At 40.6% G+C, this 27,844-nt stretch overlaps 2 protein-coding genes across 4 annotated transcripts; one reads left to right on the top strand and one right to left on the bottom strand.

Moving 5' to 3' along the window:
* Nucleotides 1-1,016: 1,016 nt before the first annotated feature.
* On the top strand, nucleotides 1,017-27,844 carry RTF2 (replication termination factor 2). Of its 2 annotated transcripts, XM_027645884.1 has the most exons (9): nucleotides 1,017-1,147; nucleotides 2,574-2,668; nucleotides 2,822-2,915; nucleotides 3,095-3,234; nucleotides 4,442-4,520; nucleotides 20,840-20,953; nucleotides 24,021-24,075; nucleotides 24,185-24,277; nucleotides 26,102-27,844. In XM_027645884.1, the coding sequence occupies exons 1-9, from the start codon at nucleotides 1,079-1,081 to the stop codon at nucleotides 26,284-26,286; spliced, it is 924 nt and encodes a 307-aa protein (XP_027501685.1). In that variant the 5' UTR covers nucleotides 1,017-1,078; the 3' UTR covers nucleotides 26,287-27,844. The 2 variants fall into 2 exon arrangements, with proteins under 2 accessions (XP_027501685.1, XP_027501686.1); XM_027645885.1 differs by lacking the exon at nucleotides 24,021-24,075.
* GCNT7 (glucosaminyl (N-acetyl) transferase family member 7) lies at nucleotides 10,369-17,453 on the bottom strand. 2 transcript variants are annotated; one of them, XM_027645882.1, is made up of 6 exons: nucleotides 17,082-17,451; nucleotides 14,647-14,772; nucleotides 14,029-14,135; nucleotides 12,287-13,318; nucleotides 11,746-11,841; nucleotides 10,369-10,953 (listed from the first exon to the last, which is right to left on the bottom strand). In XM_027645882.1, the coding sequence occupies exons 4-6, from the start codon at nucleotides 13,260-13,262 to the stop codon at nucleotides 10,727-10,729; spliced, it is 1,299 nt and encodes a 432-aa protein (XP_027501683.1). In that variant the 5' UTR covers nucleotides 13,263-13,318; nucleotides 14,029-14,135; nucleotides 14,647-14,772; nucleotides 17,082-17,451; the 3' UTR covers nucleotides 10,369-10,726. The 2 variants fall into 2 exon arrangements, with proteins under 2 accessions (XP_027501683.1, XP_027501684.1); XM_027645883.1 differs by lacking the exon at nucleotides 14,029-14,135 and having other exon boundaries at nucleotides 10,727-10,953; nucleotides 17,082-17,453.

A 27,844-nucleotide genomic window follows, 5' to 3' on the forward strand; every position in this document is an offset into this window, starting at 1 on the left:
TAAATGTACAGGGAGCACCTCAGTCATCCTCTGTCGCAGCCTGAGGCTGTTCAGAGCATTTCTCCAACTCAGACAGAATTTATTTTAGTCACTAAACGTGCAGAGGGTTCCAAAGCTCTTCCTACAGACTGCAAAGGTGACGTTATTCCTTACTGGAATACCAGCGAGATACACCCAGCGTTGGCACAGCTGCCCAGGGGTTCAGTTGCCTTGGTCCGTGCAGCTTTTTAACTTTATCCCCAAATTTTTTGGGTGTGAAATCCGATGACAAAGACGCCGCGATCGCGCAGGCAGAGTGTGGGTACACCCGTGTGACTTGTAGCTTCCCTGATTAATTTATTTTAATGTTTGTATCTGTAATTTTAACGTCTGGCCTTTCTTGGTGATGTTTTATCGGTGTCTTTTACTGGTGGGACAATGAATTTTGGGGGCAGTCGGGGCTGACTCGCACAGCGTCTGGTGGGAACCAGCTCCCGCCTCAGCATCCTCGAGCTTCCCTCGGCACCCGCCGCGTTTTACCCCGGTATTTAACGCCGACACGTGTAAATATTCCTGTTTGCAAAGTCAAACGTAGTGTTTCCCTCCCCCGCTGGCTTTGTGCGTGTTGGATTAAAACTCGCCCCTCACACCACCCGTGTCCGTGCCCTGACATCGCCCCGGGGCCGAGGGCGGGACGGCGGCCCCTCATCCCGCAGCCAGCCCGGCCCGGCCCGAGAGAGCCTCATTTGGCCCTAAATCCCCCAAAACGGGTGGCCGGGGAGGGGGTGGGTCCCTCACAAAAACAAGGGATAAACCCGCGGGGCCGGGATGGGGAAGGACCGGGATGGGAATGACCAGGAGAGGGAAGGGGCGGGAGTAGCGCCCGGAGCTCCTCCCGCGGCCGCGCGGGGGCGCTGTGACCCCCCTCCCCGCGCGCTCAGTTGGTACGTCCCGCACCCCCCCCGGCCCTGCCGCGATGGACTCGCCCACCCGAGGGCCCCTCCATGGCCACGCCCCCAGCCGGCTGGTTGCTAAGCAATAGCGGCAACGTCATCTGTGCGAGCCGGAAGTGCGCGAGGGAGGAGAACCCGGAAGTGCGATGGGGTGCGATGGCGGCACCATCCCCAAGCGGCACGAGCTGGTCAAGGGGCCCCGAAAAGTCGAGAAGGTCCGAGGGGGCTCCGAGGGGGAGGCGGGGGGAAGGAGAGCCGGGCATGGCGCTCCTGGCGCTGGCAGGGGGAGGGGAGCGCCATGGGCCGGCTCGCGGGTACCTGTGTCTGTCTGTGACTGTGTGTCTGTCTGGTATGTGGCTGCAGGGGAGGCCCTTTGTCTCCTGGGGGAGGGGGTTGAGGGGGGGAGTGCCAGGCCCTGCGCTGGGGTCACAACGACCCCCGGCAACTCTCCGGGATGGGGGGAAGCGTCTGGAAAGCTGGAGAAGGTCCTGGGGGTGCTGGTGAGAACAACCGAACGTGAGCCCAGGTGGGCAAGGCCAACAGTACCTGGGCTGTATCAACGGCGTGGCCACAGGGCAGGGATTTTCCCTCTGTTCTGGGCACTAGTGGGGTCAGACCTCCAGTGCTGTGTCCAGGTCTGAGCCCCTCACAATAAGAAGGACTTTGAGGGGCTGGAGCGTGTCCAGGGAAGGGAACAGAGCTGGGGAAGGGTCTGGAGCACCAGGAGCAGCTGAGGGAGCTGGGGGTGCTCAGCCTGGAGAAAAGGAGGCTCGAGGGGACCTTCTCACTCTCCTCAACTCCCTGACAGGAGCGGGGAGCCAGTGCAGGTCAGGCTCTGCTCCCAGGGAACAAGGGACAGGAGGAGAGGGAATGGCCTCAAGCTGGGCCAGGAGAGGTTCAAGTTGGACATCAGGAGGAATTTCTTCACAGAAAGGGTGTTCAGGCCTTGGCAGAGGCTGCCCAGGGAGGGGCTGGAGTCCCCATCCCTGGAGGGTCCAAGGAATGACTGGACGTGGCACTCAGTGCTCTGGGCTGGGTCACAAGTTGGGCATCAGGCACAGCTGGGACTCCATGGGCTGGGAGGGCTTTTCCAACCTCAGTAATTCTGGGATTTGCCATCTGCAGAATACAAGGGGTTCAGGGGTCTCCTGAAGGGATGGGGCAGCCACAGCTTCTCTGGGCACCTGTGCCAGGGCCTCCCCACCCTCACAGGGAAGGGTTTCTTCCTCACCTCATTCCTTCCAGGGAGTGGAAGCAGTAGTTGACCCAAGCAGGGCTGAGATGTAGAACCGGAGAGAAGAGGGTGGTGGAGAACATGTGAGGAGTAAAAAAAGCATCAAGAGGGGACTGGTGAAAGTGACAAAAATATAAAAACTGAGTTAGATTTAGGCAGAGAGGTCTCATGTTCCATGACAAAGAAATGGAGTCAGTAGGCAGAGCCTCAAACCTGATAATGAACGTTGCTAAACAGCCTTGCTAAAGTTATTTTATGAATTAATTTACAGTGCAGAAGGTAGGTTTGGTAAGAAACCTGAGGATCTCACTAATGCTTTGAGCATTACCTGATTTTATGCTTAAATAATTTGCAAATATAAAAGCTGTTTTAAAATAATGAGGGTTGGTTTTTTTTTGTTCCTTCAGGTCGACAAAGTTGCTGAGTTGGTGGCCAGGTGGTTCTACTGTGCCCTGAGCCAAGAGAAGCTGTGTCGGCCCATCGTGGCCTGTGAGCTGGGCAGGTAGGGGTGGTTCCACAGGGGGAAAAAATAATGATCATTAAATGTGGTCATCATTATAAATAATATAAATATTATAAAAATATTTTATAGATAAATGTATAAATACAAATGCCATGGCAATCAAACGTGATCACTGGAATTTCGATGTTACAGGTTGTACAACAAAGATGCCATCATTGAATTTTTGCTGGACAAGTCACCTGATAAGACCCCCATGGAATCTGCATCCCACATCAAGAGCATCAAGGTAAAAGTTAAAATCATGAGGGAAAGTTCAGTCATGCTGCAAAACCTCCATTTCCTTGTGTTCTCACCCTGTATTAAAGTGTTAAAAGTACCAAAACACAACAGAAAAAATCTTAAGGAATGTTATCATGGCTCCAAATCATTGGTTAAAAGCTCAAGGCCTGCATTTTTATTTTTCAGAACGTGACAGAACTGAACCTTGTGGATAATCCAGCCTGGAGTGGGGATAAGGAGAGTATAAAAGGTGACAAGTATGATGACCTGCAGTCTGCACGATTTATCTGCCCCGTGGTGGGGCTGGAGATGAATGGGAGACACAGGTCAGTGTTTCAGGGTCTGCATTTTGGGTTAAGAAGTGAGCACTGTGCTGAACTGACCACAGAGCAGATATCTGAATGGATAATGCTGCAAATCTTGTACCTGCCCAGGCCTTTGTGGGGACTGTTTGTCTCTCTTTCAGGAGGGAGTTTGAGACCACTGAGTGTCCTTTCATTGCATGTTCAAGAGGAAAGATAAAAGCTAACCCTTTGCTAACTGAATTTAGATGTATAATAAAGGAGTAGAGGGCAATGTTTGGAGGCCAAACCACAGGAGATTGGATGAGACCTCCTTTGTGTCACATCAAGCTCTTAGAATCCCAAAATGGTTTGGGTTGGAAGGGACCTTAAGATCATCTCATCCCACCCCCTGCCATGGGCAGGGACACCTTCCACTAGCCCAGGTTGCTCCAAGCCCCATCCAACCTGACCTTGGACACTTCCAGGGATGGGGCAGCCACAGCTTCTCTGGGCAACCTGTGCCAGGGCCTCCCCACCCTCACAGGGAACAATTTCTTCCCAATATCCCATCTATCCCTGCCCTCTGTCAGTGTGAAGCCATTCCCCCTTGTCCTGTCACTCCAGGCCCCTGTAAATAGTCTCTCTCCATCTTTCCTGTAGTTTTCTTCAGGCACTTGAAGGCCACAATTAGGTCACCCCAGAGTCAGGCTGAACAATCCTAATTCTCTCAGCCTTTCCTTACAGCAGAGCTGCTCCATTCTCCCTCTGCCTGTGTTAGGACCAGAGTGGAGATGGCTTGTGTGTCCTAATCCTGCAATAATCTGGGTTTTATTGGGCTGGGGCAGAGCATTTCCTCACATCCTGGTTTGGGCAGTTTCTTTGTCTGTGCATGTTCACCCTGATGAGTGAGATGATGGTGGTTCACAGCTTGATAGTTGCTAAGTATTTCTTCCTCCAGACAGTGAGTGATTAGCCAGGAGATTGTGAGGATGAAATAACAAAATAAGTGTTGTGGTTTAATGTACACAATATTTTTTGTTCCAGTCTTACATTGTACAAACTAATAATAAATTAATTGCCCCTTTAAAGGTGCTGATAGTTATATTAGATGCAAGAACTAGTAAATAAAGTTAGTTGTGTCCTGCTAACCCACTGCAGTATTATTTCTGTGTTTGGTTGAACACTGGACAGATCTCTCTTGGGCACAGGGTTTCTTAAAATCATGTTGTGTCTTGTCTTTTCTTTGAAGGTTTTGCTTCTTGAGAAACTGTGGCTGTGTGTTCTCTGAACGTGCCCTCAAAGAAATTAAATCAGAAGTTTGTCACAAGGTGAGTTTCTTCAGCTTTACAAGCAGGGGGGTCACATGTGCCCTCCACAGGTAGATCTATAGATACAGGTCCATATATACAATTGCATTCACATCCAATACTGTAAAGTGGGGTTTTTAATCTGAATATTCAGATTGAAATGGGACTTGTAAAAGATCTGTTCTGTGATGGCCTGCAGTAATTCTACATGGCCTTTTTTAATAAAAAAGTGTTTCTAAGTAGATGTAAAAATGAATATTTTTATTCTCAGAGGCAGTTGGATTTTGCAAGAACTACCTTAGAATTTTCATTTTTTCAAATATTTGGTTATGATTTCACTTTTTAAAAGGGTGTTTGTTTTTGCTTTGGGATTTTGGGGCTTTTGTTTGGTTGTATTTTCTTCCTGAATGCACATGGCTTGTGTTTTATCAGTGTCTGCTCTGTGTGCTTAAACTGGTTGTATTTTCAGGTTATGTTTTGATCCCTGTATTTTTAAAGAGCATCTGGTGCTGTTTTGTTTGGGTTTTTTGGACTGGGGGCAACTCTTTGTAAAATTTTCAGCAGTAACATGAATTATTTTAGAAAGTGTTGACTGCACTTTTGATCTCATTAAATTGGTTTCTTTGTAGCTAAAAGTTGCAAATACTCTTTTTCTCCCATCACTACGTTTATTATCATCAAGACTTGTGGTGATAGTTGTCACATTTAGAAAGCTATTTTTCAGTGAGCACCCTGATATTGGGTAAAACACACAGTGTATTGGTATTAAACAAGACCTGCTGCAGGTGATGTGGAATTTTGCTGCTCTCAGGGCTCGTTTTGTTTTCTAGAGTATTGCTTTAGTCCTATTGGCTTTGTTTCCTCTTGGCAGATCCTAATTTATTTTTAATGAGGGGTTTTGTCTGCATCTAAATTTTGGTTGATAGATGGATGTAACTAGATCAGTAGATGCAGGATTGAGATGTTTTGTCCATGGTTTGGTCAGGCTGATAATCTCATAAAAATGAAATTAATCTCACATGTTTTCTGGATATTTTTAATAATGAGTATTTAGCATAGGCTCATATTTGCATGCAGCTGGTTTCACAAACATGTGAATTCCTCACAATATTCAGAAGGATGCTTCTAGAAATAATGAAGTGGATATAATATCTAGTCTATCATCTTTATCACTATTGGGTTCTGATACACAAAGACAGTGGTAACCAGCTGAGAGAACATATTTTAGCCCTTTAATTAAGGTCAAAGAGTGATTTGGTAGATCTTTGGGTATAAATTGATTAATGTTCTCATCTAGAATCAAGAAGGGGACTAGAGACCTCTTCTGAATAGGATCACAGGGAACTGCTTGCTGTGCTTTCTGGTAGCCAACAGTTTGTTTATATCCAAAGCACTAATTAGCAGCATTCCCCCAGCACATTCTATCTTTAGGCAGCAATGGGACATGCAGTGAAATGAACTAAGAAAGAAGAAAAAATGGAGTATTGTATGGGCTCAGATTAGAAACTTTTTATTAATGAGTTCTCTTCTGATAGATAGTCTGTAATGCAAAAAAAAAATTAATGTACAGAATATTTGAATGTTGTGGATTATCATATGTGTGTTTATGTTGTATTTTAGGAATTACAGTATATTTTTTGAACCAAAATTGAGCCTGTGAGATCCAGATGAGCCACAGAATTTTCTTGTTTCCTGGCTACCTTCTGTTTTAATTCTGTGCCCAGATGAGGGTAGTGCAAAAGGATACCCCTGTATTTGCTGTTGTGTTGTATTCAGTCTCTCTCAGCCAGCAGGATCTGTGTTTTCACTTCATCCCTGAGGTTTGTAGTGGGTGGGGACTGGAGGAGTGTCACTTTTGGAACTGCGTGGCCGTGCCCATCCCCACTCACGTGGAATTCAGGAAAGCTCCTTCAAAACAAGCTCTTCCTGGGTGTTCACTTTGCCTGTGAGCCCTCAGAGCAGCCTTGCCAGTCTGCTCCATTGTAAACAGCAAGTTTCCCAAAGGACTCTGGCAAGAAAATGCTGTTCTGATGCAGTGAAAACGTTCCCCAGGGAATACAGAGATCCAGCAGATATCTCACTGCTCAGTTTGCTCCTCCTTTTGCTGGGGCAGCTCATACAAGAAACAGAGGGATCCATTTGCCCAGTGACATGCAAATAAGTGTTTAGGAAAAAGCAGAATGCATATGCAGATTTTGTCTAATTCAAGGCAATGGAAAATACCAAGAGAAAGGATTCAGCATTCCTTGGTTTATCTTGACAGCATTTGTGTAGTGCTGGATTTGGAAGGGTTTATGGAGTCTGGGTACAGGGAGGATGAAGCAGTCTTTCTATCAGAGTTCTCTTCCAAAAAAAACCCATTTTGCCTCAGTAGAAACTTGACATGAAGAGCTGACAATGTAAAATACATGTATTTATCTGCTTTTACTGTAATTGTTAAAAAGTCTGTATTGGTACTAGGGAAAGGCACAGGAATAGGAGAGGGAACTGTCATGGGTGGGAGGCTCTTAGTAAAGCAACTATAATTAATGTGTGAGGCCTTTTGTAAGTCTCTGTTCTTTCTTGCTTCTCATCCTAAGTACCACTACAGTGAAGGATTCAAGTTAAAAAATAACATTAAAATGGGAAAGCTCTAAGGCAAACAAACAACCACTGTAGCAGAGCGGAGAGAGAGACAGAGGTTGTGTCTTGTTGCCTGAAGGGTGAATGCTTTGAACTGTCTTGCAAAATATAAAACTTCCTGGACAAAGGTTTTTTGAAAGAGCAATGGGAATTTTTTAGTGGTGGCTTATCTTGGAGACTCGGATTGGTAGCTGAAGTGCTTGAGACAAATTTGAAGCTTCTATTTAGACTGAAAAGAGTTGGAAAAGAGCTTTGTCTAAAACAGAGCAACTTATGAATGCAGATAAAACTTGTAATACCTTTTCACACAGAAGTGTCTTTTGTTTGAGGCATATTTTTGAGCTTTTGTACAGTAAGAAGGGAAAATTTAAACTATCAACACTAAGTCACATGCTAAAATGTGACTTAATCACATTTCAGTCATCAGGAAGAGAAAAACAACTTTACTTCCAGAGTTTGGTGATGTATGTTCTGTAGCAGCAGCTCAGAGATCAGGGGGTTTCTGCTGCCTCCTCCTTCCTGTTCTTCAGGAATTACCTGTGACATGGAATCTGTCAGTTTAAAACTTGCACTTTTGAGTAAGGTGTTTAATTCTCTAACAGACTACTAAAAGTAAAAGAACAAACAAGTCTCTATACTCGCTCTGCTTTTTATTTGATGAGATGTTGAAGACTGTAAGTTTGTGGTGATTTATGTTGGTCTGTAGATTCTCCAAATGTTTTGGAGCTCCTGTTCTAACTGGCTTCCAGGTTCTTGCATGGGCAGGTTTTGGTGCTGCTAAATTGAAAGTCTGCTACTTGACAAAAATTATGCTTTATGCATTATCAATGTAGATGTTGACTGTCTTGTCTCAGAAGTTCCTATTGGTGTAACAGTATCCTAGAAGTGGTTTGGAGATGGGAGAGTGGTTATTGAATCAGTGATGGAAGCCCTTCTGGGAGTCACTTTGGAAGTTAAGGACCAGATTACATTTTAAAATGTACTTTCTTGTATCACTTTGAAGTTTATTTTGGAATTGTTTTCAGAGTCAACTACGCACTTGAAATAGTACCCTAACTATTAAACTCTGTGCCATATAAAACACTTAATCACATGTTTAACTTAGATACAGAGCTTCTTGAAACAGGATTTATCTTTGACATACAGAGTTCACGTGTGCAGCAGGGTACAGAGCACGGTGGCTCCTGGAACAGGGTCACTTTGGCATTATCTGCTCTTAGATCAAGTCACCAGAATTAGCAAACGTTGGTTGCTGAAGCCTAAAAGTTGTGATCCATCTACTCATAACATGGTAACACAGAATTCATGAAGGCTTTTTGTGTGTGTTTCAAGAATAGAATGTGGTCGTTGTAATCAGAATACTGACTTGAATACTATTTCTTACCAGCTGAGAATGGTTTAATTATGATTTTCCTAAAATTTTGTTTAAAATACAAAATCCTTTAAGGAAGGAGGGTCATGCTGCAGTGATTTTCCTAAATTGACATGGGTAAAGTCACACCTAAATTGTGCTTTAAGAGGGCTTTTTGTGCAAACCAGAGTTTGGCTGGTTCAGTTTCTGCAAAAGGAGCCCCTGTTATATAGTGCCTTGATATTGCATTTCTCCTTCTAATTCAGTTCAAAGTGATGTACAACAATTGTTCTGTGTGATGGTGCCAAAGGTAAAAGCGAGATACTGGATTTGCTGTAGTGATGGGAATGAGGAACGTTCCATTCACATTTTAAAAGACAACATGGAGTGGATAAATGCTGGCAGTGCCCTTCAGTGGACTGGAGAGAAATTAATTATGAATATTGCTCTGATTTTTACGTGCCAGAGACCCATTAGCTTCAGTAATGGTTTTGAGAGGGACTCTCAACGAGCTGAGCTTTTATTTTCCTTTTTTTTTTCTTCATTATTTCCCTCCATAAAAAAGCATCTCCAGCAATATTTAGCCACAAGATAAGTCCTGGATTATACATGAAACTGAGTACACGCCTTTGGGTTGAGTTTGTAAATAAATAGGGACCAGATGGTCTTTCTTCAGGTTAAAGTTCATTTGAAAGAAATTATGTTTCCGAGAAACTTGTGTGGGAAAATGAGCAGGACAATTCCAGGAACCTGTGACTAAGTTTGTAATAAGAAACTTTCATGTTCTGTTGTTGACTCATTTCATTCATTTGAATATTTTGGGGAAAAAAAAAATCTGTTATCAGTTTTCTTGTAAAAACTGAGGGATGTTTTGGCTGCATATTGAAGCTTTCATCCAGATTGCTCCTAAACATTTAAATGTAATTTGTAGTTTTTAATCAAGTGTGCTCATAAATAACAAGATATATTTTATTAGTTTGCATCAGAGTTCATACAAATTAACTGAGAATTTGGATTTACTGGAATGAAACTTTGATCTGCATCCTTGCCAAAATACTTGTAAAGGAGGATGAACGGTTTCAAGTGACTTCTTACAATTCAGGTTTCTCATAGTCTCTTCCAGTCCTCCAGACCTCTGGAGGTCAGAGTGTAGACACAGCCTTGTGAGATCTTTAATCCCATGGAAGAGTCGTTATGTTGTATGAAAGGCCACCTCTATCCTCTCTGTTTCTTTATATTCCCCTGTTTGTTGCACGAGTGAAAGGATTAATTTAAGAGTTCTGAGGAGGAAAGAGCAACTCTTGCCTGGAAAAGGGCTGGATCCGTGATCAGCCACTGTTCCCTGGGTTTGCCCGTTCTGTGTCAAAAGCCTCTTTCTTGCTGCAGGACCAGTGAGTGCTGAGTTTGGTCTGCAGAGGTTTTGAGAAACGAGTTGCTTGTCCTGGTTGCTGCCAGGTGTTATCTGCACTTGCCACAGGCTGTTCCAAGGTTCAGGGAAGTCAGGTACACCAGGATTGAAGGACGGCCTTTCATTCAGTTTTCCTGTGTTCCCTGGCCTCAAATTTTCCATGTCTCCTTGCCCTGAACTCCTGCAGAGACTCAGAAACAGGGACTTAAGAGATAAACACGCACACCCTGTGACTGGTCCTGTACACACACCCCCTCCCCACGCTCATTAGGAGCAAAGCCTGGGAAGGGCAGCAGTGATGTTGCCATGCTACACAATGAAATTAGAGAGGCAGCTGGCCATGGGGAAAACAAACAAACCCCAAACCCAGGGTGACATGGTCTGTGTCTGAAACTGGCTGTGGCTTGTTTATGTACAAGCGCTGCAAATTTATCATCAACTTCATTATTCAAAACAATCCATTTCAGAAGACACTCAGTAACCATGACTTTAATTGTGTTCTCCATATTTTATATTTGTCCAGTCATTGCTTCTGTTTTATTATTTTCCTACCAGTTAGTCATTCTTTGGCTGTGGACACAAGGAATATTGATTTTTCCAGCTAAATAAGTCACTTAATAGATTATGAACTTCCCCCTTGTCCTCAGTAAGTTACAGATTTAGACATGTCATTTCCTTTGAGAATTAACCCATCAGCAGCTGTTACTGTAATAAATAAAACCTGTTTATTGGTAGTACAGGACTGTGCTTTACCCTCATGCTGTAATGCACAGAGTGAAGTCTATGGCTAAAAATGTTCATGGTTTCTGTCAGTACCGTGAACACTTGTTTAGATGTTAGCTAAGCTCAGACATCCAGCCTCATGTTGAAGTAGCTGTGCTCCTGGAAACGCCAGTGGTCCTGGATGGGCACCTCTGCCTGGCGCAGCATCCGGAGCCTCAGGCGTCTCTCCAGGCAGTCCATGACCAGGGGGTACTTTGCAGGCTCAAATTTGTTGGCAAACAAATGAGGTGACTCAATAATCCACTGCACGTCCCCTAGTCCGTAGATACAAATGTCTCTGATGTAGTGACCTGCAAAGACAAATTGAAGGTATCTGGAAGCAGCAGAAAGAGGAACTGAAGCATTTTAAAAAGTAGTTTCACTCTGTACTGTCATCAACAAAAAATACCTTTTGATTTCTTACTGAGCATCATGGAAATTTAGCTGGAGGATAACAAAGAGTATTATAAAGGCAAGGGTTTGGGTTTGTTTTACACAAATGGATGCTTGTTACCTCCAGCTGCCTCACTGACATGTTGCTCTGCTTAATGTTGTGTCTCGTAGCTGGGCATCTGTTCTGATCTATCTGGATTACCTGTTCAATCATTCAGTGCTTCACTGTGCTCAGCTTACACAGTTACATATTTTAATTATTTCTGCATGCTTTCTATGTGGTCAGCACAATTTTTTTAGATATTGTTCAAATTGAAGAGATTTAACCCAGTGTTGATGGAAGTATCTGACAAACGTTACTGTCAGGTAAAGCCCCTCCCCTAAAAAGCAGTCAGTGGAGTCAGTGCTTTGGTAACTGGGGGCTGAAAGAAGGATTGTCAGTGTATAGATACTGTGATGTTCTCAAAATATATAAAATATCAATAATATTGTATTATATAAAAATATATTAATATATAAAAATATGTATCAAAAGATATTGATATTGGATACAGTGCAGTAATTTACTAGGGTGCCTTGTTTTGATACTTCCAAAACAAAATATATATGAGCACTGAGGCACATTTAATAGCTAGTTTAAATAACATGTAATCTCCAGTTAATGCTCCTCAGTGAATCAAATGTGAGTTCATGATCAACATTCACATTACCTTTGCAGCCTTTGTGTGAGGATCCTTCTTGATCTTTCCATTTAATGGCTCTTAGGTTTCCTTTCCAGCCTGCATTGGGTGTAGCTCCTGGAGCATCTTTAAAAACATAAGGCTCTGATGAGATTCTTTCTTACTTAATAAAGGGGAAATTTTCACTGCTGAAACATTTTTAACTGTAGTCACGTTAAATATTTATTTGTACATATTTACGTAGCAAGAACAGACATCAATCTCGGTTTTACTGCTTTTTTTTTATTCCTGAAGAGCATGAGCCTTCATGTAGCATAAAAATCCTTTTTTAAAGAACATTTTTCTAGCCCTGTAGCTCATAGCCTGCACTGTTAGTAGTACTTTTCTGGAATCAAGCTTTGTTTGATGTGAGTTTTTTGAAAGGGGCAGCATCAAGGCTGAAGAAATGCTCATATTTATGCAATTAAGGGATGTTAAGCTCTGAGCTGGAGCTCAGCACCTCTCCCTGCCAGAAGCCTCCCACTGCTCTGGGCCCAGGGGTTATTCACAGCAGAAATCACAGAATTCTTACCAGGTAAACGGTTCAGGGTGACCCAGTAATGCTCATCCGGGCTGTACGTGTCTCTCGACCACTCAAGCAGATCTTTTGCACGTGCATCAGTCAATGTAAACTCTACAAATTCTTTAGTGAGCACATAATAGGCACTGCCAAAATATATTGTCATATTATGTGGAGGTTTAGCTTTCATAGTCTTTCCTGGATACAAGTATGGCACTCCAGAATGAACGTATTCTCTGTAACTAAGCTGTGTTCTGTGTTTCATATGAAGTGGTTGGACTATGCCAGGAGTAATATTTTTACCATTCCACTTACTTTTCATGTATTGTATAATTTCTTTATTTGTTTTAAGGGGAAAATCTTGACCACATAGATTAATAACATAATTCCACTGAACTTTGGAATTAACTAGGTCTCTCATGCAATTAATATCAGCTTGTAATCTTGAAAATCCTGCATAAACAACATGTTCTCTTTTTGAGGAAATGAAAATATTTTCAAAGCAATTAACGATGTTCTGTACAGCAGTTTTATAATCTCTTGGTGACTTTTCATCAATATGTATGCAGTAAATATTCTGAGGCATATAAATAGCTCTTAGCAGCTTTACAAACATTTCCAGCTCCTTGTGAATTGTAATAATGTAAGCCAATGAGAAATTTCCTTCTTCATCTGACAGTGGGCTTGTGATAAAATGCAGAGTCTTCAGAACTGTGGAGCAGCTGCACGAAGTCTGAATGCAGCTCAATGGTTTGGGTTGGTAGGAGTTCTGACAGAAGTTTCCAATTTTAAAGGCGGCAGGTTTCCCCACAAAAAGAGCTGAACAAAGTTCATCTGGGTAAAAACCACACTCTGCTCTTCTGACATTTAATTTTTGTTCATTTGGCTCTTCAGAAAGAGGAACCTTTAGGTAGATGAAAGTGTAGATGAACGTACAGACAGCAACGCACACTAAAAATCTTGATTTCTTTGCATGAAGTGGGTTCATCTTTTGTTTTCCAGATACTGTCTTCTCATCATAGTTTAATTAAACATTCAGATTATCTGAAAGGAAAATTGAGATAGGAGGAGAGAACCTTTTTGTTTATTTCTTTTAAAATAAATGACATGTTAGTGATGCATTTATAAATGCTGGGATACCTGCTGGGAGGAACCCTGTGCCTGTGCTGCAGTGTACTGGGAATGGGACTTGCAGAGCCACAAAGTAGCCCTTCCAGGACAAAATTATCCTAAAATGATATAAAAGAGCCCAAAATGGCTTTGTATTTTCATTGCTTGACCCATGGGGAGCTTAGCCCATCAGGTAGGAGTTTGTGTGGCAAAAGGTGAGTACAGTGCCCCAGGAAAGACATGGAAGCACTGTGTGCTGAGGAACAGCTGCTGCTGAGATTTCCTCAAGGCCTGGGAAACCTTGAGATCTGCCAGAGGATCAGAATTCAGTAAATTAAATCAACAGAAAATTTATTAAATAAACAGAAGGAAGAGACTAAAACGTAATCCACAAAATACACTGGGTTTTATCCTTATAAAGTCAGCAAACGTTTCTGACTATTTGAGAGAGGGTTTTTTTTTCTTCCTCAGACATCTTTGTATTAGAGTGCTCTGGAAAACAGAACATACAGACAATGCTCTTTTCTTATTTTTAGCATATGTGCACACCCTGAGATAAGGACACCACTGCCAGTATTAGCATTCAGAGATAACTGGAATTTACTGCAGTACTGGCACAGGAGTTTTTCCATTGTGTTTTTTACCTTGCATCCACCTTGTTGAAGAGTCAAAAGAATGAGAGTGCAGCAGTCCTGAATCCCACAGCAATTACGTGAAGTCTTTATCCTTGAAGCATTTGGTATTGAAATTCCTAGAGAAAATACCAGGGAGAAGGGTCCACCAACTGCCATTAAGCTTAAAACTTTAATTTTAAAAGCTTTTATTTTTATTTTAAAGGTAATTAATTTTCCCTTCTCATTTTACTCGATGAGAATATTTTTTTAAAACAAAATTTGCATTTCACCTTGAAATATTTTATGCTTTGCAGCTGTCAACATCACAAAGCATTTGGCTTTCTATGGGAGCAGAGACCAAACATATTTTTATAAAGGTACTTTCATTCCAGGAATGCTGTTACAGTTAGAAGGCTCCAGGTTTTCATTAGAAAGAAGTGGACAATACTTTTTTTAATAAAAATTCTGTATATATCTCTCTCTTAAAAATCTGAAAATAAAGAGGGCATTGTAGTTAAAGCAGCAATGAGACATACCATTTAAAAAGCAGTAAGAACACAGAAATTGACCCAAGAGAATGGCTGTTACCACATTTTTAAGATTGTATTAGGCTGTTGGGAAAGAATGTATTTATCTTTTGGTCCTTACTGGTATGCACTGGATTTCATGCTGGAAGAATGCCTCTTTTCCACTGAGCATTCCAGAAAGTGGAGTTGTGTGTTAGGTGGAGGGTTCATCCATTTTCCCTGGGTGTTCTGGCAGCAGCTCTTCCGTCTGCGTTGGATGCAAGAAAAACATGACAAAATCAGGTCCCAGAAGAATCTTTTTGCCTCAGAGCTCCTCAGGGATACATTTACTGGGTAAACAAGCTTGACAGAAGTATTTTAATCCGTTTCAACAAAAAACTTGAGCAAATCAAATCGACCTTTTGATACTGTGCAGAAAGCAGGAGGAAAGGAATCCCACTGGAAGGTGAAAACCAGGATTTTTGCAGTAAAAGTGAATTAGACCCAGGCTGTATCCTGTGCCAGAGGAGATTTGCATGAGGGCCATTAGGTACCCAGGGGCTGAAATTGGGGAGTCTCTGTTAGGGAAGCACTGGACTCAGACAAACTGGCCTATTCTGAGGAAATAACTGCAGGAGGAGCTTTGAGATTCCTCAGAATTAGTGAGTGTCATGAGATCTCTGGTATGTCACAGGGAAGGTTCATTCTGGACATAACTATTACACTGAAGACACTAGGCAGCTGTAGAAATATTTGGGACTTTATACCTGCTTAAATATAGAACATTGTACAGAATGACCGTGTTTGCCAGCTTTTTTTCCTTAAATACCTCTTTGGACAGGTTGCAAAGGGTAGTTCCCTTGGGAACCTGCTTCTTTCATACACTTAAATTTTTATTACCCTTCAAGTAATAGCTTCCAGGGATGTTTCGGGCTGTTAAGTGTTTACTATGGATTTTTTCCTATTGAACTACGTGGCATCTAGAAACTGTTATTTTATATGGCAGCAGCAAAGTACACAAACACCCCATTATCAGGTAAGAAGCAGCAATTCCTCTCCAGCGTTAACATGTTTATGGGGAATGACTGAATGATGAAGCCTGGCCTTCAAGAACAGAATTTGACATCTTTCAGCCTCGGGGGATATTACAGCATGAAAGCCACGGCTTTCTGTTAGTGTTTTACCAGATTGAGAGCTGGGATTGCAGCTGTTGGTCCCACTGCAGACAGAATTTGTCCTTTAGCAGAGTCCTCTAGGCAAGGACTATGTTCCCAGGTTTCCTCCTGCCCTTGAGGAGCAAGAGATCCTGTTGGGAATGTCCTCTGTCCAGGCATAACCCAGTTTGTGACTATCCTGCCCTTTAGTCTTATTATGCAAGAGTGCCATTACAGGTATTTTTTGTTAGCAGAATGTCTCTCTGAACAGCTTTTTTAATGTTACACTTAGGTTTTCTAAATACTGAAGATAAAGTTGTATTAATTTTTAGAAAAGAAAGAAAACAAACCCCCCATTTTTGTAGGGGTTTTCAAGCACCCCTGTGGCTGCTTTTATGGATATTGCTTGACAGAAAAATTTTGTAAGCCTAAGCTCCTCCATCACAATTAACAAGGTAAACGCTAGAGAAAACAGGAATTATGATTATGCCTGGAAAAAGCCTGTGAAACGTCATCTCAGCTCATTAAGACCCCATTAGCAGATATTTGACTGCATTTCATAGGAAAAACTCGTTTTGCATTTGGAGTTTCTTCCTGCCATCGGATTTTGGACTGCATCACTGCACCTCTAAATATTTTGTTTTCTCTGGACTCTTTGTATTTTCTTCATATGACTTTGTAATTTAGTGAAACAAATGACAAGGGGAATACTTCATCTTCTAACAAAATGGTAAAAAAGCATTAACTCTTTATTTTCAAATCTTTTTATATCTGTGTTTGTTTGTTTGAAAGTTGTTTATGTAGGCATTAGTGTAGATATTTTATAAACAGGGGATACTTTAAAAACTTAATGTTAAAATCAGCAGTTTTAACTGCTTTTTCCATTGTTGGTTTTTGTTTAAGCCTGGGTCGGGATGTGAGTCTGCCTTAGGTTCTGACATGCATCGAGTAAAAGCATTTCTTCATCAAACCCTGTTAATATTACCTTAAAAATATTAAATCATTATTTAAAAAATGCTGCATTAGAGTTTACTGATGCATATTCAGATTTACAGTTTTAGTGTTCATCTTTGCTATTTTTCCTGTTTAGTTTTCCTTGTGCATTTGACCTCGTAATAATGTAAAACAAATACTATGAAAGCTATTTAAACCCTTAAGTTACAGGGCTGTAAAAAGATTAAGTTGCTTGAGTGAGCATAATTATTGTGATTTTTATAATACAAACAACTAGTAGTAATGACCTCCATCGTACTTTGCATCTGTGACAAGGTAAAGAAGAAAAAAAATAGATGAACCCTATTGCAGGTTTGAGTGAAATGGTCTTGAAGCGGAAAATATTTGTCACTTTACATAAATTAACACATGTTTTTAGCAAAGGAAAAGCAAAAGATTGAATCCCGCAGTCTAACTGATGCAGTCTTACCTTGTCCAAAATTAGCCAGGAGACGGCAGCATAATAAAAATAAATCCCGGGTCTCCTTGTCCTTCAGCAGGAGTCGGTGTCCCTCATCCTGCGGCTTGTGGAGATCCCTCGGCGAGGGGGTTAAACATTAACGGGGATTGTTTTCATTTCAACTTCCCTCCGACTCCCCGCAATGTTTAGCATATTTATCCTGCAGCAAAGCTCTCCCTGCCTTCAGAGACGTCCTTTGCTTCGCGGTAATGAGAGAAAACTTCTCATCCCTGCTGAAATCAGCCGTGCAGGGCTGGGGAGGACGTCGCTGACGATCCCAAAGAATTGCTTTGCCCCACAGAGCCTTTAACCCCCGCACCTCACCGAGCATGTGGATGGAGAACTGGGAACCACCCTCCTCCTCCTCCTCCTCCCCCAAGTCCTTAACTCTTTGCCTGCTGAAACTTTCCAGTTTGTAGCAAATAACTACAGCTGGGAGCTGCCTCTGGGTATTTAAACTGGAAGCTTAAATGAAAGGTCTCCGTCACAAGCTGAATGTTTGCCGTTACTCCCTGTATAAAGGTTCTTACAGGTTTTAATAAACCTTCTTAAAGGTTTAAATAAGTGACGAGTTAGTGGCTTGGATTTACTGGAATTAGGAAGCTTTGGGGTTCTAGAAAAAAGTGAGAAGGATGGTGTGTTTTGGACACATTTTGATAAAAATAGCGCGTTGGTCAGAAATAAATAGGAAACCTCAAAGTAAATTAAGTCACAGCTGCAGGTATGGCAGGTACAAAATAATCATTGACTTTCACAGAAACTTTTTAAATAGAGGCTTTGGTTTGGACTGTTTTTGTGGTAGATGCTGCAACTCCTGAGTGAAAGTTCCCATTCTGTGAATTAGTTTGTAGGAGACTTTCCACTCGTCCCAAGTTGTCCTTTGCTCTCTGACCTGTTGTTTGTCTGGGTGGGACAGCAGTGTCGAAAGTTATGTTCAATAAATCTTAATGCTACTGATCTTTTAATGGATAAACCTCTGGAAAACTATTTCTCAGAACATGTTTAGTTAACTGTGATAAGAGACAATAATCTTTAATACATCAGTTTGTGTGGCTGGGAGATGAACATTGATATGGTCTGTGGATGTTCAGTCTCTGTGTTTGTTCAGTCCTCAATACCTGCCCTGTTTAATGAGTAATTTCACTATTTCTTTTTCTACTTAAACAGATTATATTTATACCAAAGCTAATATACCTGTTACAGCTCATAATACCTTCATTGTTCTTATTATTTCAAATATTTGGGGATGGATTTGGTTTGGTTTTCTGAGGAGTTGATTTGTGTGTATATATGTTTGTATGTACACATGGGCTATGTACACATGCACATATAGGGTGCATAAATTTATGAGTATCAGACTCTGAAGACTGATCATATCTTCCCCTCTTTAAATAATTCCTTGATGCAAGGGTGTTAAGCCATTTAGATAGAAAAAGTTTTGAACGTGGCTTCTGTAATTGAACCCCAAAAGGGCTTTTGGACCAGAATCACGCTCCTTGTGCAGCATCTCCTTCCTCCTTAACATCCCACTCTTCAATTACAGATTAAATCTTGGATTTGGATCTGCAAACTGCTCCTCTAATGCTTTGTCCATTGCAGAACAGTTTATAAGTTCAGTCTCATTTAGGAATGTCTTCTATTCAAGGTGCTAAGAACTACAGCACGTACCTTGGTATGTGTTTAAAGTCCCAAGATAAACAAGGTACAGCAAGGGAGAACTTGTGATGTTATAAAACAAAGCTCTGCCCCAAAAGACCTTAATTAATGTGAAGGAACAGTCCTTCTGGATTTGCAAAACTGAAATTTCTTTCTGTTTTTTGTCTCATTATCGAAATGTCAAGATAAAAAAATCTTTCCTTTTTTTTGCATGAAGAGGTAGTGAGCTTTTTACAAAATCAGAATTAAAACTTTGCACCCAACAGAACTGACATTTGATGCCCTGTATGATGCAATAGCAAATAGTCCCTACAGGAGTTAGTGAAATCCGGAGAGGTGAAGGTGGTTCTGTGCCTATAACTTGCTGTACTTCAAGTATGTTTGGAAGGGGATGGTCTCTGTGATATAATCCGACTGTTGTCATGGCAAAAAATACCTGTTTCAGGGAATGGAAAGAACACACTGTCTATATTTCCCTGTTTCTTGTAAATACTTTTCATTTTTGAACAATTCCACCTGTGTTTTCCAGATGGGAACCTGGATTTGCTTGCTCTTTCAAAATGCTACATTTATTGAAATTAGAGTCCTAGTGACAGAATGTGCTTTTTAAATGCTGTATGAGGAAACACCCCACAAAAAATGAATGTGTGAGGCTTCTTTAGAATCAAATCAGCTGCCAGTTGCTCCTGCCTCAATATAAAGACTGTCTTGATTTTGTAGACATCTCCCTCTCAAGTGTCTGAGATCATTCAAGGCTGGTGTTTCTAACACCAGCTCATTGAGTAGGAATGGAAAAATTTGGGCTACTCACCCATTTCTTGTGTTTGACTTATTATTCTGCCTGATTTACTTACTCTGCCTCTCTCTAACCCTTGTTTCTCCTTCATAATCTCTGACCCTTGTGTACAGGTTCAGTTTTTAGACTGTGCTCAGCACATGAGCACACTGTGGGCAAAGTACTGCCCATGTGTCCTTTCATTTGTTTAATTCCTACCGCAAATACATGAGTAACCTTTCTAAACCTTTGTTCAGAAAACAGAAGAGTAATGACAGAGGCAGGATTATAAACTAATCTTGCAGATTAACAGAAAGCTTCTGGATTTAACAAAATAACAAGAAAACCCACCCCAAAACAGCCTACCAAACAAAAAAGCCAGCAAAAAAAAAAAAATAAAAGGAAATTGAGATCTTAGAAAAGAAAACATCGTAGTCAAATGTGCTGGTGCACCAAATGATTGAAAATGTGCACAGTGAAACATCTGTGTTTTCATCCATGAAACAAATATGGAATTACACGAAGCACGTTTCATCCATTATCCAGATTAATTTCTGAAAATAGTTTGAAACTTGGGAGTGTTTGATGATTCAGATGAAGGACAGTGAGACACCAAGACAAGGTGAATGAATTATTCTGCTTTTATGACCTCTTTTTATCCCTATAGTAATATACTAATACTAATAATATTGTTGTTGTTTTGTTGTTGCTGTTGTTGTTATTGTTTGTTTATTTATTTAGAAGAAATCAAAGCCTCCAAGTTCCCTGGTGCTGTCAGTTCTACATATAGAGGAATAACACTTTTGGTGTTGTCCTTACTCAGTGTAAAGGAACTGCTCTTGACAGTTGTTTTTTCTCATATCACTGAGTTGAAAGACAAATTCTAGAGCAGAATGGCATATTGGTTAGATCCTAATCAAGTGCTTTCATAACTAAAAATCAGAAAGTGCTTCTGAGTTTTAGCTGTGGGGTTCAGAAACTTGAGTATATTCTACTTAGAACTACTTTGTTTAAGCACATTTATGCCAGTAAAACAACCCATGAACAAAAAATACCCTATGGGACTCTTTTTAATGAAAAAAAAAAAAAAAAAGAATTAGTTCAGAGTGTTGTTTATAAGAGACAGAGAAATAAATACACAATTTCCATTGCCATTTGAAGTGAGAAGATGTATTAGACTGTATTAAAGGAGAAAGAACACAGTATTAATTTTAACAAAGGTTTGCCAGCATAAAAATCTGGAAAATAATACTAATTTTGTTCTGGTTTTGTTTTTGGTGGTTTTTTTTCCACAAAGTGTGGTGTTCCCTTCCAAGAGGAAGATGTGATTATCCTTAATGGTAACAAGGAAGATGTGGAAGTATTGAAGAAAAGGATGGAGGACAGAAGACTTAAAAGTAAATTAGAAAAGGTAATAGTTTCATATGTTATTTAATACAGAATTGAAAGAGTTCTTGTCTGCAGTGCAATCTGCTCTTAAACTTGCTAATCTTTATGCAGATGAAAGACTTCAGGCAGTGAGCTGTGTTGTACTTAAGCACTACTTTTAAAAGTAGTAGAGTTGTGTGTGTGTTTTACCAATGACATATTGAAGTTGTATGTACTGAAAGTTTCTTCTGACCAGCAGGCAGTGCCCAGTGCTCTGGAAATCACTGATTTCTGTGCAGTGGATAACATGGACAATGTGCCAGCCATACTTCAGGGTTTTCTTGACATTAATTCATTCTAATAATGATCTACATTTCACATGGTAGTTCCTGGTGACAGGTTATTAGTGTTTTAATCTCCAATTCTTTTCTGTTGGCCACAGAAACACAATATTGGGATCTGTACATTCCTGGTGTGATGCTGTAAGACCACAGTATGGAAATTTTGTCATGTTTTGTGGTTCTCACAATCCTCAGCAATTACTACAGTGCTCATTCCCTCTATACTGTTGAGATCTTTACATTTTTTATCTGACCAGGCAAAATACAATGGAAATAAAATCATTGCAGCTCTGTGTACTCTACTGTGTAACTACTCCTCTGTGGAGTATTAGTAGTTCTGTGGCACTGAGCAGTCAAATGACAGTTCTGCATATGGGAATTTTTTCAGCCTTGCTATTTTTTCCTGGCCTGCCATTGCTGTTCTGGAGGATGACAAAGCAAACAAAACCTTCAGTGCTGACTCAGGCCAGGTGCAGACAGCAGTTCTTGCTGAATCTCAAGAACATGAATCATTGTCTGACACTTCCAGCAACTGAGACTTTAGATGGAGGTTGATCATCTCACCCCTGTTACTGCCCTAGATTTTGTCTGCTGTAGATTACGTGGCATGCAAATATTTTCCTGGTTTGTTTTAAAACAAATACTTGTTTACATGCCAGTGAGCATATGATTCCTTCTCATCATAAGATCTTTATTCATCTGTGCCAGGACAGCATCAGTGGGCCTGGGCAATACATCAAAAGGATGGTTATCCTGCTGTGTTTTTTCTTTCATAGCCTCTGCATGTCATGTCCTACAGCTCCTGGCATAAGAGCAAAAACCTCATGATGGTTTTTCTTTTTTTTTCCCCTCAGTACTTAGTACTTAAATGTTTTAAAAAAAAAAGTACAGATAATTTGATGATAGACTATTGCAGATTTCAGCAGATGAGTGCTCAGCCCCAAAAGCAGTGATTGCTTGCACTTGATTTTCTTTAAGAAGATGGTCCTAACAAAGCACTTTTAGCTTTGGGTCAGTAATTTGGAATAGTCTGAAAGCTGGTGCTGTCCCCAACTTCTGCACAGCAAAGAGGTACCTGAGCGTGTCAAGCAGTCCTGGCTCTTACAGTGCCAGCACAGTCACTGTGGTGGCAGCCAAAAGGACACCATGCCTTGGTCCTTGGGCTCTCTATGCCTTGGGTGAATATGCAAATGCAATTTGTTTGTTCTGTGGAGACTTATATTACAGGCAGGGAACAGGATTTGCCAATCTCTCAGCATTTAATCCTCAAGTTCTGATGTTGCTGTCCCAGCTGGTCTGTGCAGCTCAAACCAGTCTCTGTCACTGGCACCATTCGCTCTGATCTGAGACCTGGGAGCTCCAGTCCCAATATCAGAGGATGACTTCCAGTTTGTTGGCACAGATTTCTTCCTCAGTTACTGCAGAGCAAGCTAAGTGGACCCCCTGTATTTGGAGCAGAAAGCACAAAATCCTTTTCTTTATCTCCATCAGACAAAACATCAGGAAGATGCACCAGCACTAGCATAAAAAAGTTATTCAAGCTTGACTGTGTCATATGTACCCATAATGAAATGCATCTGTACTCCATATTATGCATAAGGAATGTATGCATCCATACATTTACAAACATCTCGTGGTTCAGATGCCAGATACTGGGAGGTAACATTTCTTTGTAAATCCACCCATAACAAAAAGGTGGAAACACCTGCACAGAGGTTTTTCAGATACCCTGAAGACCAGGTTGGATGGGGCTTGGAGCAACCTGGTCTGGTGGAAGGTGTCCCTGCCCATGGCAGGGGTTGGAATGAGATGAGCTTTAAGGTCGTTTTCCAGCCCAAACCATTCCATGATTCTGTGAGACCAGGAGAGCCAAGTTTGCTTTCAGAGCCATAACCCTCTGCCACCCCCTCCTGGCTCAGCTTTGCAGCAACATTTGCAGTGGCATTTTTTCCCCCGAGCATTAATCCTTTGCTTCACAGCATGGGTTCTCCTAGTTTTTATAACAGAATTAAATAGATTTATTTCCTTGGAGTTTGTGCAGATCTCTTGAAACATGTACACCATTCTAAATGTATCCAGCCATCTTTTGTGAAAACAATGCTAAGGACTGTTTTAATACATCTTTCTTTTTCAGCTTAGCATTTATGTAATCAAAGCCAGTAGTGGGATTCTTATTGCTGTAGTTTGGGTTTTTCTATGGTTTTTAATCTGGAAAAACATAAATTAATTTGGAAAATCTGCTGGACAGATGCTTTTAAAAGATTTAGATCAACTATTTGCATCTCTTCTTCCCAAGCTATCATGCAAGAAAGAACCCTGTTATTGAAGATTAGCCAGGAGGGATTTTTTATCAGCTAAATAAAATTAAGTGGATATGAGATGCAGGATTCTTCTGGAATTTTTATAGAAAATATATTGATTACAGTTAACTGTCCTGTTTAATGTTTTGCAATTTACTGTCCTGCTGTGTAGGTTCAGAGTATCAGATAACCTTAATGATAATAACACACACCCCTGCAAAGTATGAAAACCAAAATACTGAATCCAGGCAAATCTAGTTTGGGCCTACACAGTTTTCTTTAGTGTAACTCTAGGGTTGCCAAAATTATTCTTTTTTCCATGTAGAAATAATACAAAAAACGTGGAAGGAAGAGTTCCACTGTGTAAGACATAAAAATGTACTAAGTGAAGCTGTGTGTCTATCAAATACAAGTTGGGAATTGTACATCCTTTCAGGATGTCACCAGGACTCTGCTTGTGTTGTTTCAGAAATCAAAGAAATGCAAGTCAGCAGGATCAGCTTCTCAGCAAGAGACCACTGAAGGTAATGTCCCAGCTCCAAATTCTGTGTCACCTTCTGAGTCATGAAGCAGATTCATGATTTCATTTTTTTTGTTCTTTCCGGGTTTTTTTATTTATTTTTTTTTTTTTAGATTCTCCAGGTCCCTCAAAAGCTACGAATGGAAAGGATTTTATCAATTCCAGCTCTGGGGAAAAGAGACAGATTATCTTCACCAAAAGCTCAGGTTGGTGTTAATTCTTTAATCTTAATGTGAAAAATTTGAACAGGTTTGCTTGTTTATGTCATTCTGATATTGCTTTAAGTTGGTGGGAACCATCTTGAATGATTGAAATCAGAGATTCTTATTCACACAGTGATGCAGTCAAGGGTTTGGTGTATCTGTCTTACTGTCCAGGAGGTAGTGGAGGAAAATTAGTAGTTTCTTGAGGTACAAGTGGTCAAGAAATACATTCTGGCAGTTCATTTTGGTGAAGTGTGTAAAAAATTCCTGGTTACCTGACTTGTAGTCCTCCTTTTTAGCTGCTAATTTGCTCTGTGTCCCTGGGAGTAGTGGAGTATAATTCAGGATGCACTGATGTACCTACAGCAGCCTTGCAGCCATGAGTAAACTTGGCAGCCCTTTAGCCCAAAGGATGGTGCCCTCTCTTTATTTAATATATATCCTGTTATTCAATGTCTGCAGTTCATACTGATGTTTTCATACCAAACTATAAGAATGGGTACATTTTTAAGGTCAGTCTGAGTTTTCTGTGTGAAGTATTAAATCATGTCCGTTACAGCCACGGAAAAAGTCAGAATAATTGGAAGAATCTGAAAGTGTTTAAATGATAAACTGTGGGAGAAATTCCATCTGCAATGCCTGACCTGCCCTCTAGTGTCTGCTTTTATACAGGATAGGCTTTTAAAAATATTTCATTCTACATAATTATAATTGCTCTTGGATGTTTAGCAGCCTCGGAATTCTAATAATGTTTAATGAACTTTTATTTTCTGAGGGTGTAAAAGAAAAAAATATACTTTCTGAAATGTCAGGTCATTGGTTTCTGTTTCTGGCAGCAGTTATATTGACCAGCAAGAGGTAAGAGGAGAGAGGGAAAATAAAGGAAGATCCATGAGGAATACCAGTGGCACTGAAATGAATTTGTGAACACAGCACCCTGAGGGTTCTGGACTTGCAGCACAGTCATTCTTTCAAATCCAGTGCTTGGTAATGCTTTCCAGACAACTATTGGTGGCATTACAAGTAACATTCTCCAAATATAAAAGGGTTTCATCTGTGAGGATTTGGGATTGCACATACAATTCCTGTGAGCAGAAGGCAGCTCAGTGCATTTTCAGACAGGCTCCCCACAGCTATTTACAAGTTGTTGTGCCTAGATTAAACTAAGGATGTTGAGTTTCTGCAGACTTCTCTGTTCATTTCTTTGCACCAGAGACTTGGCATGTGCTTTTTCAAACACCACCCTGCAAGTTGGGAGAAGATTCAATAGTTGTTAAGAAAGAGAAGGGTTTTTTTGTAGCAGTAATATAATCCACTGAGAGAAATGGTATCAGAAACAGAGGGATGGGCATTTTCCTACTACAAATATAAAATGGTGCAGGCCATTGTTACTGTTCATAAATGACTTTGCAAAGAATAAAGGGAGGAGAGAGATTCCCTGGGGAAGGTATGTGACAAGTTTAGCTTTTGACATTTGATAGCTAATTTCTAAACAATACTGCAGGGTGGTGGGATGCTTTCATGTTTCTGAAGACTAGAGCTCAGAGCCATTTTTCACTTAGAGGAATAAATATTGTCAATACTGAATTGCAGTGCAAGGGATTTACACAAATAGGAAAGAATTCTTCTTTCAGGATTTCTAAGTGAATTTGAGTGTGAATTCTGAAAGCTATTGAGTACAATTTGAGATCTTTATGATAGAACTCAGAAGTGTATGTATTTCATCTCTATGTTATTTTTAAAATACTCTTTTTCGTCTTTATTGAGGTACTTTTATCAATTTTAAGCTGTTATTCATGCTTCACTCTGTTCCTTTTTCTCTCCCAGAAAATGGAAATTCATCTGTCTCAGCAAAAGTCAATAAGGCTCCTTCTGCTACTACGAAGAGACCCATTGCAGACAGCGAGGAGAAGTCTGAGGCGTACAAATCTATTTTTACAACACACAGCTCAGCAAAACGTTCAAAGGAGGAGTGTTCCAATTGGGTTACTCACACAGCTTACTATTTCTGAAACAATGAGCAGCCTGATTGGAACATCCACTGCTGCTTTCCTTCCCCAAGGCTTTTTCTGTACAACTCTGATACTTTTGTCGTAATCTGATATTATCTGGAATTACTCGGTTTGTAAGTTGTTTAGAAACTTGCTAATAACTAATGAACTTGTGTTAGTTGCAACTTCTGTTAAAGAAGAAATAGATCACCAGAATCCACGTTGTAGCAGCAGACCTCATTCTAAAATGTTGAATTTTTTGCACGGAAATTTTTCTTTTCTCGTTCCAGTTGGGTGTTGTCATCTTTATTCACGCTGGCTGTGTCCTCAGGAGGAGGAAGGGGAGAAGTTTCTGCCTACTCTTCTCCTCTGTTGATTTGTGCCACACCTGTAATTATAGTTTTCAAAGTCTTAGTACAGAATTCAAACTTCCTGCAACTCTCTGACAGCAAAAAGAGCAATAATGCTGTTTTTCCATGAAGCTAACTGGTGGAACTAGTGTATGATCCTAAAAGGTTCTGTAGGTGTTTTCAAATCATTTACCTTTTGACAGAATATATGAGAGCACAATCATGAAAATGTTTGTGCAGCACTTTTCTTATACACATTGTTGTAGCCTGTTTTTAGTAGCAGAGTATTCACTTATAAATCTTATCTTTAAAGAGGAGCCTGTAAAAAGGCTGTTGTTTTCCCAGCAAGGTTTTGGGGTTTCTTCTTTGGGTATGTGGGTTGAAATTGGAAGTATCAGGTGGGAGTTTGCTTCCTTTTGTCAGAGGATCAGGGTACAGTGGAACAAAAGTATGGGATTCTTTCCTGTTCTGCTGGAACAGTGAGGTTCTGTGGCCATCTCTGAGGAGCAATTTGCCATTCTGAATTTGCACATTGTTTTATTTTCTGCCCTAAAATTCTGAACAGCAAACAACTGTTTGACTGTTGTTACAGAAAGATGCTCAGCATAGTGTGTCACCCAGTTCTGCTTTCATATTTATCCCTTTGACATTGATTTAAATAAAACTTGCTCTTGTCATATGACCATAACATTCATGTTCAGTTGAACAGATATGTAAGTGCTTTTTTTGTCACTTAGAACAGAGCAACTTTTTATGGCTTTCCTTTAGCCATTTCAGTCTTAGCTGTTTCCCCAAATGCAGGAATCCTTTTAAAATGTTCATGTTCCATTGCAATAATTTAGTGGCTGAATATTTGAATCCAATAATATCTACATGAAATGACCAGAGGGAGGGATGGAAGTTTTTCACCTTCCTTTCTCCCTCTTCTAAAATTGAAATATGCTTTTATAATCTTGGCACCAACCAACCAGAATAGAAATGCAGAAATTGGGAGGCTTTTAAAACCCCTGCATCATGTTACCTTTGTGTGTGAAAATTATTAATTATCCTCATAATTCATTTTTAAAAGTGTCCCCATTTATAATTGGGCAATAGTTAACTGAAGATTCAAATGCTGTGTTGATATTTGCATAGGTGGTCTCTGTAATTCAAGCAAGGTGAATGAAACTACTGGGATTTTATTATTATTTTGACAGGTATAATTAAAAATTGGCTTGTTGTAGAATTTA

The sequence above is a fragment of the Corapipo altera genome, unplaced genomic scaffold (assembly GCF_003945725.1).
Source record: "Corapipo altera isolate COAL_440 unplaced genomic scaffold, ASM394572v1 64, whole genome shotgun sequence".
NCBI lineage: Eukaryota > Metazoa > Chordata > Aves > Passeriformes > Pipridae > Corapipo > Corapipo altera.